The 13,718-nt window shown below is 37.9% G+C and overlaps 1 protein-coding gene across 2 annotated transcripts in view; it reads left to right on the forward strand.

The window, feature by feature from the left end:
- HSD17B4 (hydroxysteroid 17-beta dehydrogenase 4) overlaps nt 1-13,718 on the forward strand; it is a 135,437-nt gene that overhangs the window by 91,832 nt on the left and 29,887 nt on the right. For both annotated transcript variants that reach the window (XM_001378174.5, XM_016423750.2), the window contains exon 15: nt 11,067-11,138. In XM_001378174.5, the coding sequence (XP_001378211.3) occupies nt 11,067-11,138 (72 nt within the window). The remainder of the gene's footprint in view (nt 1-11,066; nt 11,139-13,718) is intronic.

Below are 13,718 nucleotides of genomic sequence, written 5' to 3' on the forward strand. Positions count from 1 at the left end.
CACCCCTTTGCCAGCCCTGAGCCCTCTGTCCTTTCAGTAGCTCTGAGGGCTCCCGATGGGATTGGGCTCAGCTGGTGCCCCGAAGCTGGGTCCTCCCCCGAGACCCAGAGGGAAGAACCCAGCCAGGGGGCCACAGGCTTCCCCCTTCTCTCTATGCTTCCCTGCCGTCTGTGTTGGGCGCTCCGGAGACTGGCTCGGGTTGCTTTCAAGGTGAGTCCTCAGAGCCCTGAGGTTCCCGCTGCTGCCTTGGGCTCAGCACTCTGGGTTGGGGGGGATGGGTCCTGGGACCTTCTTTCTGTCTACCCCTTAGATCTGAGTGATCTAGGGTTCTGGCTTTTGGGGTGCGGTACCTTTTGATCCAGGTCCAGGAGGAGGTTTCCCCAGGTCTATCCTGTTGTTCAGCTTGAATTTCGGTGGCCTAGGAGCACTTTGTTTGCGATCGGTAGGGAAGGGTTTCGGAGGTCTGAACTTTTGCTGCTTCTACACCGCCATCTTGACCGGAAGTCGCAAAATTACATTTTTGAAGGAGCCACCAAAATAATTTTTTGGTTTGGGGTCACTGCAACATGAGGAACTGTATTGTGGGGTCACAGCTTTAGAAAGGTTGAGAACCACTGTCTTAGATAAAACTGAATCAGTAAAATGAGTTCCCTTGTCTGAATCAAAATGTGCGGGCAGACCAAAGTGAGGAATAATCTCTTTTAAAAGCACCATGGCAACAAAAGCCCCTGTGGCACAGGCAGTAGGAAATGTTTCTGGCCATCTGGTCATTTGATCCACTATGACTAGACAAAATTTATACTGTCCAGCCTTTGGCATAGTGATAAAGTCAATTTATAGGTATTCAAAAGGTGTGTAAGCCAGAGGAAACCATCAAAAAGCTTTGTCATGAAAGGTGTGCTGATTATATGATTGGCAGGTATGGTAGACTGCACATACTTTAGATGCTGTAGTAGTTATACCAGGGGCTATCCATACTCTTTTAATAGAGTACAATGCCCCAAATATCAAAGTGGCCATTTTTGTGAATGGATAGTCATATTTGGTGATAAAAACTTCTAGGGAGTAGGGGTTTTCCTTCAGATGACACCCATATTCTATTTGTCTGTTTTGCCTTAAATTTTTGTTTCCATTTTTCCACTTTCTGTTCATTTTAAGAAAGAGATAAATTTAAGCTAGTTATAAATGTTAAAATTAATTCAAGTCCTTCTCAGGCAGCTAGTTTCGCTGCAGTATCTGCCCGGTGGTTCCCTCTAGAAACAGGGTCAGTTCCACTTGTATGGGCAGACCAATGAGCCACAGCTACGGTTTTCAGGGAACTGAAGGGCAGAATGAACCTCATTAATAATTTCTGCATTTGCTATATATTTTACAGCTGTAAAAATTAAAATTAATCTCAATAATTAAAATATATTTTCAGAGATTTATTAATGATCATTAGAAATAAAGGAATAAAAAGGTACCAAAAAACCCCACAAAAAACAAAGTATCCATGGTTAATCAGCCTGTTCAAAATCCCACGCTTACCACCACCATCCTTGCCAGGAAGCCAAAGAGGCAGAGCAGGCATGCCCACTGAACTTATCCCTTATCTACAGGAAGTACATAATGACAGGAAGTCAGTGGGCTCCTGAGAAATGTAGGTTTTTTTATTAGGATAACAGATTTTCAATTATATACTCCCCCTGATGATCATTGGAAAACTAGTCTCCCCAATTGATCATTTAACATAATCAACTTTTAAATTACAATAATTTGGGGATAAAAGGGAAAAAGAACAAACCAGTGATTGCAAGGTGCATTGACAAAAAGCCAGTTGGAGGGCAGTCCCCTTTGGTATACAAGTATACACACAAAACAAATGCATTCAACCCCACACAGTTCAAATCATCACATCCCCAAAGTTCACTCTGGATCTTCTGGTGCAGTGTGTTGTCTGTGCAGGCATCTTCATGGCACCTTCTACAAACAGTTCACTTTCTGACTTCGGAGAGGTACCATGTTTCTTATCCTGAAATTTATCTCAAAAGAATTTAAACTTTGCATTTTAGAATAATAATACATCCCCCTCTGAAGAGGATGTTAAAAAGCACAGGGATCACTTAGGGATGCATGGCTGAGTTTATGAGGTATATCAATTAATTAGCAAGATAAATAAAAAACATCAAAAAATTCCAAATAAAAGAGAAAAAAATTTCTGGATGAAATATAGAATATCAAAAGCTTATGTGTAAAAATTCTAAGTAAAGGAAAAATAAACCTATAACAGGTCCTTGAATCAGGGCCCAATTTAAGTGATTTATGCAATTTTGCATTTACCCATGTAAAGGGTGAAATTATGGTTGAGACTGAAAAAATCTAAATTTAAGTGGTTGCCAAGGGAAATCCCAAATAATAAAATACCCAAGTCAGCTGCCAAATTTTATGGTGATTTAGTTACTACTACTATAGTAGAGAAGATTTTAAGAAGAAGGAGGAAGTAAGGGGCTAGTACCAGGAAGGAAGATAGGAGATCTAGAAAGTAAGGTTTTGAGTGTGAAGGAGGAAGGAATCAGCCTGACCTCCAAAGAGGCTTAGCTACGATACCCGAACCTGAAATCAGCTCCAGGGCAAAACTCACCACCCAGCACTCCAAGATGTCAGAACGCTTAGCACACTGCCAGCCAGAGTCATCTCTCCAGGGAAAGAGAGAGAGAGAGACAGAAACTGACATGCCTTATATGGACGTTTTTACATCACTTTTCTGCATCTCATCTGTACCTATGAGGACTTAGCTTGACATAGGACAGCCCAGAGGTCTGTTCTTTTTTTGCACATGTCTGTTGAAGGCCATCTCCTCAGATAATTAAATCTTGAGTTTGATGCAGACCTTAAAAATCTTGTTAAACTGAGTAAGGTGGAGAATGTAGAGTTTCCAAGACCTGATTCTCTTATTCCAAGTATCTCCATTGTTACTGATCAGGAAATAGCTAAATCAAATCTTCTAAAGAATGGTCTGATTAGGGTGGAATAGTTTTAAAATTCATACCCAGTCAGTAGCCAGGACTACAGAAAGTTTGCTACACTATGAAAGACAGAAAAAGGACTAGATTTTAGTAGCAAATGGGAGCCAGGATGGACCCAGAATTGAGATACTTGTTAGAATGTGGGACAAGGAAGACCTGCCTTGGACATATGTCAAAACAGCTGCAACCTTGAACCCCAAACAAGTTCAAGTTCTCTTGTCTTGGCTCAAATTTACATCAATCCCACTTGGATTGCTTTCTTTGACTTTGTACTCGATAGGCACTATGCAGTTTAGCTTTGTGCTTTGTTGGCACTGTGCAATGGCTCTTTTTGTATTCCCTTCTCCTGGAATCAGACAGAATCACTAAGCAAAGTCCCATAATTCTTTGAAACAATCGATGGCATCATTTTTATAGTCTAAAGCTTTTTGGGTATGTATTGACACTACGGCAAATGTATTTTAAACTTATATTACTGCAAGATCAAAAAAGTTAAAGACTGGACAGGCCCAAATGGCAAAGGGTTGTAGAGAGATTTAATTTCTTCACTGAATTTCAGGCAAGATAATCAAAAGGATCAATGTACCCAGGAATGGTAGGAAGAAAAAAAACATCCTTAAACTGGGAGCTATTTGAGATATGTAATGCACTACTCTTTCATAGAGTGTGCCATGCTTGCAATTTTACTTCCTGTTTCGAAGAGTAACCTTCCTTCCCCTTCCCCTAGAGGTAAAACACTAGGGAGCAGTTTGCTTCCCCTGTCCCCAGTTTTTACCAGCTGCCTGGAGAGTAGCTCCAAGGACTTCCAGTTTGTGAGTTCCAAAGACACAATGGCAGCTATCAGCAACTTAGCAGGATCAGCAACAGCAGCTGTGACTGGGGCTGGAGTAAGCAGCGTCAGAAACAGAAGCAGGCTACTGGGAGTTAGGATCAGGCAGGATCAGGAGTGGATGGCTGAGACAACCCAGAAGACTGGATTGGCAGTATAGGCAGCTGCGAGGAACTCTGGCTTAACCAGATGGAGGAGAGAAGCAGGTTATCTCTTCTCCACCAAGTCCCTCAATTTAAAATAGCCAGGCTGGTAGGGTGGATGACCATCAAAAAGTAGGGTCTGCAGAAGTAAAGCAGCAGCTCCAAAGAGAGTTTGGAGTTTGTGAGGGTGGGTGGGGGGAAAAGCCATGGCAAGGAAAAACATGACTAAAAAAATTCATCTAAGCTGTCTTAAAAAATTGAAAATTCTTTTCTCCAACTTCTGGTTGCCAAATGTAAAATTAAATTTAGTGTTCAACAATAAAAATATATTTTAAGAGATTTATTAATGATCATTAAAAATAAAGGAATAAAAAGGTAACAAAATAAACAACCCATGCTCATGGCTAATCAGCCTGTTCAAAACCCCCTGCTTATCACCATCGTCTTTGCCAGGAAGCCAAAGAGGCAGAACAGGCATACCCACTGAATTGGTCCCCTGTCTACAGGAAGTACATAATGACAGGAAGTCATTGGGCTCCCAGGAAATATAGGATTTTTTTAGGGTAACAGATTTTCAATTATACACAGCTGAGGTTAAAAATCCCCTTTGAAGCCATAGAATACTCATTGCATGGCATATTCTAAATGCATATCTAGAGTCTGTGCCTTCTTATCTTTGGCAATTATACAGGCATATTTTAGAGCTATCAGTTCTGAACCTGAGCACTTACATTTGAGGACAATGAAGCTCATAACACAGTGGCAAATTCTGTGTATACAGCAGTTCCAGTGTAGCATGTGCCATCCCTCATGAAAGAAGAAGCATCAGTGAATAAGACTAAGTCTAGGTTCTCTAAAGGAGTGTCCAGGCGAGTATCTCAAGGTTTTTCAGCCATGGACACTAAAGATTCACAACTGTGCAGTGGTTCTCCTGAAATTTGTAAATCAGGAAGCAAGATTGCAGGATTAAGAACTGTACAGCATTTCAAGGTAATATTCTCATTACCTAACAAGGTTACCTTGTACCTAGCAAGTCTTCAATCAGAAAATGCCTGTATTCTATATCTTAGCAATAATACTTCGACTTCACGTGGGCACATTATGGTTAATGGGCATCTCAATACTAAATCAGCAGATTTAGTTACTTACAAAGCTGTGGCAGCTACACCTTTAAGACATGGTGTGCTCCTGAAGCTACTGGGTCTAATTGGGCTAAATAATAAGCTACTGGACATTAAACAGGTTCCAAAGGTTGAGTTAAAACACCTGAAGCTATCCTTCTCTGTTCATGTACATACAAAGTAAATGGCTTTTTGTAATCTGAAATGCCTAGAATAGGGGCAGACAGGATAGCCTGATTTAATTTTTAAAGAGCGAACAAGTGTTCTGCCTCTAATTTAAGCAGTTCAGGGACTAAATTTTTTGTCAGAGTTATAAGGGGCTTGGTGATTTCCCCATAGCAAGGGATCTACTGGCTACAAAATCCTGTTGCTCCTAAAATTGTCCTCAACTGTTTCTTAGTGGAGGAGTGCTTAATTTCTCAATATCTTCAATGTGCTTAGGGAAAATGGAGCAGGCACTAGCAGTTAAAATGAACCCTAAATATTTTTCTTTGGGGAGACCCCACTGAACCTTTACCTTAGAAATTTTGTGGTCTTTTTATGTAGCTCTAAAAGATGTTTGCTATCTTCCTGGCATAATGTGGCATTTGGTGAGGCCAAGAGCAAATCTTCTACAAACTGTATTGAACAGCTCTCCTTAAACCTAATATTTTCCAAATACTGTCTTAAAAATCTATGAGAACAATGTGGAACTGTGGAAAGTTATCATGTCCATTGGGAACCTTTCCCGGTGAAGTTTGGATGTTTTCATGGTCATCAAAAATGTAGGATTTAAATTAAAATTAATAACTCCAAGTATTCTATTTTATAATATTTATTAGTAGTCACTTGAAGCAGAAGAAATAAAAAATAGAAGTACAAAGCTGAAGTATGACTACATGAGTAAACTTTCCTGCCAAACTCTCCCCCCAGCCTCCATAGCCATGTTCTGGGAAGAAGAGAGACAAGGACAGGGTTACCCCAAAACTTATCTTCAGTGCATTCCCATGTAGCATTTACATGTAACATAAGGATGCAAACATGATGCTAGCTAAGAGAGTCCTGGGGAGCAAATTCTATCCACACAATAGGGAAAGAGTAAAGATTAAAGTAGGGGCAATCCGCTAGGGAAGACAAGAAAGGATGAGAATAAAGCAGTTTGAAAGGGGGGTGGTGGCTTTTGCAGTTGTAAAATAATCAACTATTAAAAAATGGCCCCCCAAAATAAATCAGAAATCTATACTGAAGAATATAATCTGAGTAGACCATTTGTCATGAAATTGAGATATTGCATTATGTATTTGTAAGACTTAGAAGGACCATGTAAATCAGGGTCCTCTTGCCTGCAGTTCAACCCTTTGTAAGTTAATATGCCTCTATCAGTACCACCCAACTTTATATCTGGGAAGCAATAACTTGTTTTTGTTTTCTCTGTTAAATCAGTAACCTTTGGTATGGATTGTCCTTTATTTCGGTATATTTGTATTCTTAATCAGTTGTTCTCTTTGTTTCTTTGGCGAGATTTGCCACCAGAAATATAGAATTTTCTGTTTTGCTGCTCATTTCTTCTTTCCAGGCAATAAATTCTGCTCTCCTACTTCTTATTTTTCCTTTAAACCACTTAGAAACATTCTGATGTGGTTTTATACTCTCTTGGAAATCTACAGGTCTTCTACCATATCACATGTTCATTTATTTTCCTTTATCTTGTAATATGTATTCCTAGAGGTCTGTGTACTTTTAACTGATCTAGAGGCCATAGTCCCTTCTGTTGCTTTATCCCCTTATTTATCCATCCTGTCCTGATGCTTTATCTTCTTATGCTCAACATCTTTAACTGAGTTTTCTTCCTTCTGAGAGCTTTGCTAATTTCAGTCTTTCTTTTCCTATTTTACCTTATCACTACCTTACTGATTTAACCTGCTTTGATGGTAGTTACTGTGTGGCCTGGGTTTTAAAGCTGTTTCAGCTTCTTCCTATCTTGGGCTATTTATGGTTCATCAGACTCAGTTTTTGCTCCAAATTAGTTCTGAGGACAGAGAATTGGCCCTAGCCAGTTAGGCCAGTGAGGCCCATTTCCTAAGCGAGCTCCACTCATGCAAACATGATGGCATTCTGTCCCAGTTTCTTCTCTCTTCCCTGGATAATCTCTGCTGCAGCACAGAGAACTACTTTACTGCAGTCCTAGGTTCTGCTTTTTTTGGTTTTTGATGTCTATGGAAGGATGTGAAGTAAGAAAGGCTGGGTAGAATTTTTTTTTAAATTTAATTAATTAATTAATATTTTTCCATGGTTACAAGATTCATGTTCTTTCCCTGCCCTCCCTGAAACCCCCTTCTGTAGCTGACTCACAATTCCTCTGGGTTTTACATGTGTCACTGATCAAACCCCATTTCCATACCATTAATATTTGCACTAGGGTGATCCTTTAGAGTCTATATCCCCAATCATATGCCCATCCACCCTTGTGATTGAGCAGTTGTTTTTCTTCTGTGTTACTACTCCCACAGTGTTTCCTCTGGATGTGGATATTGTTTTTTTCTCATAGATCCCTCCGGGTTGTTCAGGGTCATTGCATTGACACTAATGGAGAAGTTCATTACAATTGATTGTACCACAGTGTCTCAGTCTCTGTGGACACTGTTCTCCTGGTTCTGTTCATTTCGTTCTGCATCACTTCCTGGAGGTCGTTCCAGTCTCCATGGAATTCCTCCACTTTATTATTCCTTTGAGCACAATAGTATTCCATCACCAACATATACCCCAATGTGTTCAGCCATTCCCCAATTGAAGGGCATCCCCTCGTTTTCCAGTTTTTTGCCACCACAAAGAGTGCAGCTATGAATATTCTTGTACAGGTCTTTTTCCTTATTATCTCTTTGGGGTACAAGCCCAGCAGTGCTATGGCTGGATCAAAGGACAGACAGTCTTTTATCTCCCTTTGGGCATAGTTCCAAATTGCCTTCCAGAATGGTTGGATCAATTCACAACTCCACCAGCAGTGCATTAATGTCCCAACTTTGGCACATCCCCTCCAGCATTCATTACTTTCCTCTGCTGTCATGTTGGCCAATCTGCTAGGTGTGAAACCTCAGAGTTGTTTTGATGTGCATCTCTCTGATTATAAGAGATTTAGAGCACTTTTTCATGTGCTTATTAATACTTTTGATTTATCTGACTGAAAATTGCCTATTCATGTCCCTTTCCCATTTATCAATTGGGGAATGGCTTGATTTTTTTGTACAATTGATTTAGCTCTATAAATTTGAACAATTAGACCTTTGTCAGAGATTTTTTTTTTTATGAACATTCCCAATATGTTGCTTCCCTTCTAATTTTGGTTGCATTGGTTTTGTTTGAACAAAACCTTTTAAATTTAATGTAATCAAAATTATTTTGCACTTTGTAATTTTTTTCTAACTCTTGCTTGGTCTTAAAATCTTTCCTTTCCCAAAGATCTGCCAAGTATACTATTCTGTGTTCACCTAATTTACTTATAGTTTCCTTCTTTATATTCAAGTCATTCACCCATTCTGAGTTTATCTTGGTGTAGGGTGTGAGATATTGATGTAAACATAATCTCTCCCATACTGTCTTCTAATTTTCCCAGCAGTTTTTGTCAAATAGTGGATTTTTGTCCCAAAAGCTGGGATCTTTGGGCTTGTCATAGCCTGTCTTGCTGAGGTCACTTACCCCAAGTCTGTTCCACTGATCCTCCTTTCTGTCTCTTAGCCAGTACTATATTGTTTTGAAGACCACTGCTTTATTGTATACTTTGAGCTCTGGCAATGCTAGAGCACTTTCCTTCACATTTTTTTTCATTATTTCCTTTGATATTCTTGATCTTTTGTTCTTCCAAATGAACTTTGTTATAGTTTTTTTCTAATTCAGAAAAAAAGGTTCTTGGTTCAATGGGCATGGAACTAAATAAGTAAATTAGTTTGGGCAGGATTGTCATTTTTATGATGTTAGCTCATCCTATCCATGACCACTTAATGTTTTTCCAGTTATTTAGATCTAGTTTTAATTGTGTGGAAAGTGTTTTTTTGTAGTTGTGTTCAAATAGTTCCTGTGTTTGTCTCGGCAGATAGATTACTACGTATTTTATATTATCTAGGGTGATTTTAAATGGAATTTCTCTTTCTAACTCTTGCTGCTGAGATGTTATTGTAGACATATAGAAATGCTGATGACTTATGTGGGTTTATTTTGTATCCTGCAACTTTGCTAAAGTTGTTGATTATTTCCACTAGCTTTTTAGTTGATTCTCTGGGGTTCTTTCATCTGCAGTGGGTAGAGTTCTCATAGAAGCCTTGGAGCAGTTTATTCATCCCTGTCAGAGTCTGATAGCTGGTGGGGGGGAATGGATGCTGAATGAACATATTAGGGTTGGGAGTTAGTCTTTGCTGTTGGTTCATCAAGTTTTCCTCTCGTTGGGGTTTTTAGTGTCTTAGATCATAGAGAGCTGAAATTGTCTCAACTTTTGTACAAATTTACTGTTTTGAAGAGTTTTGAGAGGTGTGAAGATTAGGGAAAGTGTCTAGCTATCAGGTCATGTGATCCAATATAATCCATGATAAGGGATCTTGTTTCTCTGTTTCTGTCTTTGAGTAGGAAGTAAAAACATTAGATGTGTTAATTTAATATATTAAATATTATTCGGTCAGATTTGGATGAGAAGTTGCTTGATTAAAAAAGTGGCTTTTAATTAGGTTAATTCAACTCTTGTTAAGTCAACAAACATTTATTAAGTACCTTTTGTGTGCCCTGCTCAGTGCTAAACACTAAGAATACAAGGAAAGACAAAAACAATCCTTGGTTTTATAGACATCTAGTCTGATGGAGGAAACAATATGTATCTTATGTATGTGTGTGTATATGTGTGTGTGTGTGTATATATATATACATATATATTCCCTCTTATCTCTAATTCACTTTATATATGTACATGTGTATATACATATCCCTGTGTTAATGTATATAAATGCATATCTTTGTGTACAGAAAATAAATTGGAGCTGAATAAATTGGAGCTGAGAGAAAGAAGATGCCAGCATTGAGTGAATGGCTTACTGCAGAAGGGGAGATTTTATCTAGAACTTGAAGGAAGTCTAGTAGATGGAAATGAGGGGAAGAAGAAAGAGACAGACAGACACCAGGGGGCAGAGACAGAAAGAGGGATGGAGGGAGGGGAGGGGAAAGAGAGAGTATTGTAGCTATAGGGAAAATGAAAAGATATGGAGTGTATTTTGTGAGGAATAGCAAGGAAACCAATGTCACTGGATCAAAGATTATTTGGAGGGTAGTAAACTCTGTATGGATTTTCTGGAATGAGGTATGAAAGTATGAAAATTCTGGAAAGATAGAAAGGGGCCAGGTGATAAAGGGCTTTAAAAGAATAGGGAGCCACTGGAGTTCATTGAAGTAGGAGTTAATGCTGGTCAGACTTGTGCTTTAGGAAAAACATTTTCACAACTGAATGGAGGCTGGCCTGGAGGGTGAAGAGAAACTCCAGAAAAGGAGGCCAACCAGAAAGCCATAACAATTTCCTAAGTATAATATGATGGGGGCCAGAATAGTAACCGTGAAAAACCACAGAGGGGGACATTTATGAGAGTCTTTGGGAAAAATAGAATCAGTAGAACTTGACAACTATTTGGATATAAGAGATGAGTGAGTAGAGAGAAAAAGAAGAAATTATGAATTTAGGTAGCTGAAAGGTTGAAGACAATAATTGAAAAAGATTATTGGATTTAGCCAAAGGACTAATAATTAGGAAAACATCAGTTTCCTTATAATACTGAATGGCTCTTTTAATTTAAGTAGTAATATTAATACTAAATTTTTATATGTTTCTAAAGTGAAAGTTATTAATACATTGTCTTAATTTTACACAATTAATAGAAGTTGTTAATTATTGTTAATTATGTTATACAGTAATTTAAGATATATGAATGGCTATATAATAATTTGTTACTTTTCATTACAGGACAATTAACTAATGAAGCCATCATTGTTGATATCTTGGATAAAGGATCAGGATTAGTTATACTTCTGGATGGTAAGTCATTAGCAATCCTCAAAACAAAAGCTATTATAGTGGATAGGTTTACTTCAATTTTTTCTCCTGTTTTTGAATATACTACCACTTCTGCTACTTTCAGAGTCGTGCTGCAAGTGCCCATATCTCAGACCAGGTTTGTGACAGACATTCAGGTATACCTTTTCTGTAGTCTATGAAAAAGTAAGCTCAAGGTTGTTGAAATGAACAAGGATTTCTTTTTGAAAGAATTGTAGGCTATAAAAGACATGACATGATTCCAAGACTAGGAATTTACCATTTTGCCAGGTTAGAGAAGACTAATTAGAGAATACTTAGAGGGTCTATTTAGTAAAATATAAAATCAAAAACATCAAATTCCTGATGTATGTAGAGATAAAACTTTGGCAATCAAGTTAACTATATCATAAAAAAACTTGAGGGAGCAACTGAACGCTGTAACTATAATGAATAAGCTTGGAATCTTCCAAAAGAATGAATGATAAAATGCATCTCCATTCCTTAAGTAGACAATGGGACTTAGGGTTGTTGAACATTGTGTAACCATCAGTCTCGGTTGATGTGTTCATTAGTTTTAAGGAACTACTTTTCTTTCTTTTTCTTGAACACTTTATGATAGGGGATGACTATTTGGTTGGGGGTAGGAATATATTTAGAAATGAATGTGATGTAAACATAAAATATCAGAGTGAAACGCAGCATTTTTGCTGGTGCTCCCAAGTCTACCTCCCCTACGATAATTTAAAAAACACACCAGACTGGATTCTGAATGTGAAAGTTCAGAAAGAGTCCTAGTGAGTCATATTTTTCAGCCCAGAGGAGCTTGGTTAGACAGACAGGTCTCCAAACGTGGGGGCCAAGGCTGTCCAGGAGCGCGCAGTGGCAGGGAGACATTCTAGCACAAAGAGATGGAAAGAGAGCTAAGACAAAACACCAGGACAGGAACAGAAAGAGAACCCATTGGATCCCTGAACCAGTCCTGGGAGAAAAAAGGAATGCTACCTGAGGCCAATTCCTTTAAAGATGCCTGATGGTAATAATGTTCTAGGATATTACATGTGTGATCTCACATAAGAATGTGAAAAGTTTACTTTATTTAGACCCTCATGATTTCTTACTCGTTTTTTATGCTTCTCTTGAGAACTACTTGAATATCAAATAATAATTATAATAGCTAACATTTGTATTACATTTACTTTATTCCAGACACTGTCCTAATTGCTTTATAATTATTATCTCATTTCATCCTTTCAACGAACCTGGTAGAGAGGTGCTATTAATTATTATCCCCATTTTAAAGATGTAGAAACTGAGACAAACAGAGATTAAGTGAATTACCCGTGGTAATTCACCTAATAAGTGACTGAGCCTAGATTTGAACTCAGTTCTTCATGACTCCAGACCTGGAATTTGATTTATTATATCACCTAATTCAGCTTTGGTCTTTTCATCTGGAATGTTTGAAAATCCTCTACTTCATTGAAATCCATTTTTCTTCCTGTAGGATTATACTGTTTTTCTGGGTAGGTTATTTTTTATTATAATCCTGGATCGCTTGCCTTCAAATTGTCCTTTGCTTTAAAATAGTTCCTACTAAATCTTGGTTAATACTAACTGTGGCTCCATGGAGCTCATTTTCATTGTTTTTTCTTTGACCTAGGAGATCTGGATTTAAGGTATTAATTTTAGGGTTTCCTTCAAGAAGGGGCTAGTGGATTCTTTCCATTTCTCTTTTGTCCTGGTCCTGAGGTAGTTGGGCAGTTTTCATTTATAATTTCTTGAAATATGATGTCTAAACTCTTTTTTTGTTGTTGTTCATTTCTTTTCAGCTTTCAGTGATTTTTAAACTGGTCCCCTCGGTTTATTTTCAATTTTTTTTCTTAGGAGATTTTTCACATTTTCTTTTGACTTTGTTTTATTATTTCTTGAAGTTTTATGGAATCATTGGCTTTCATTTGGCCAATTCTAATTTCCAAAGAAGTTATTTTCTTCAGTAATGTTTTGTAGTTTGTTTAATTCTCCTTTTATCTCTTTCTTCCATAGCTTTCATTTGATTTTTAAAATAATTTTTTAAAGAGGAAATAGCAAAAGTATACTAATGAGGAACATCAATTTACATACTTAAATATGTGCAACATATAATAAATAAAAAAGAAGTTAGGGAGATGAATAGCATTTATACTTTAAGGTTTGTGAAGTACTTTATTATTTTATTTTCACAATAGTCCTGGTAGCTGTATTGCTGTTTCCATTTAACTGAAGAATAAAACAGAAAGCAAAGAAAGGTTAAGTGATTTGCCTATGATGGCAGAGTAAAATTAAATATCTGAGGTTAAATTTGAACTCAGTTCTTCCTGACTCACAGTCTAGAAAAGTTATTTAGACTACAACTTGTGGCCCAGATTTGGCTTGCTTATTCCTGGAACACAGTTTGTTAGCAAAAACAAAATGGAAGAGCTAGCCTAGCCACAAGAATTAGCCAGTAAGGCCAAATGCCTGCTGCTGTGGTGTAATTAGCTACCTGTTGTTATACTAGTTGGTTTGGTGTGTCATTTGCCATCCACCATTTTTTATCCTTAG

This window comes from Monodelphis domestica, chromosome 7, assembly GCF_027887165.1.
Source record: "Monodelphis domestica isolate mMonDom1 chromosome 7, mMonDom1.pri, whole genome shotgun sequence".
Taxonomy (NCBI): Eukaryota; Metazoa; Chordata; class Mammalia; order Didelphimorphia; family Didelphidae; genus Monodelphis; species Monodelphis domestica.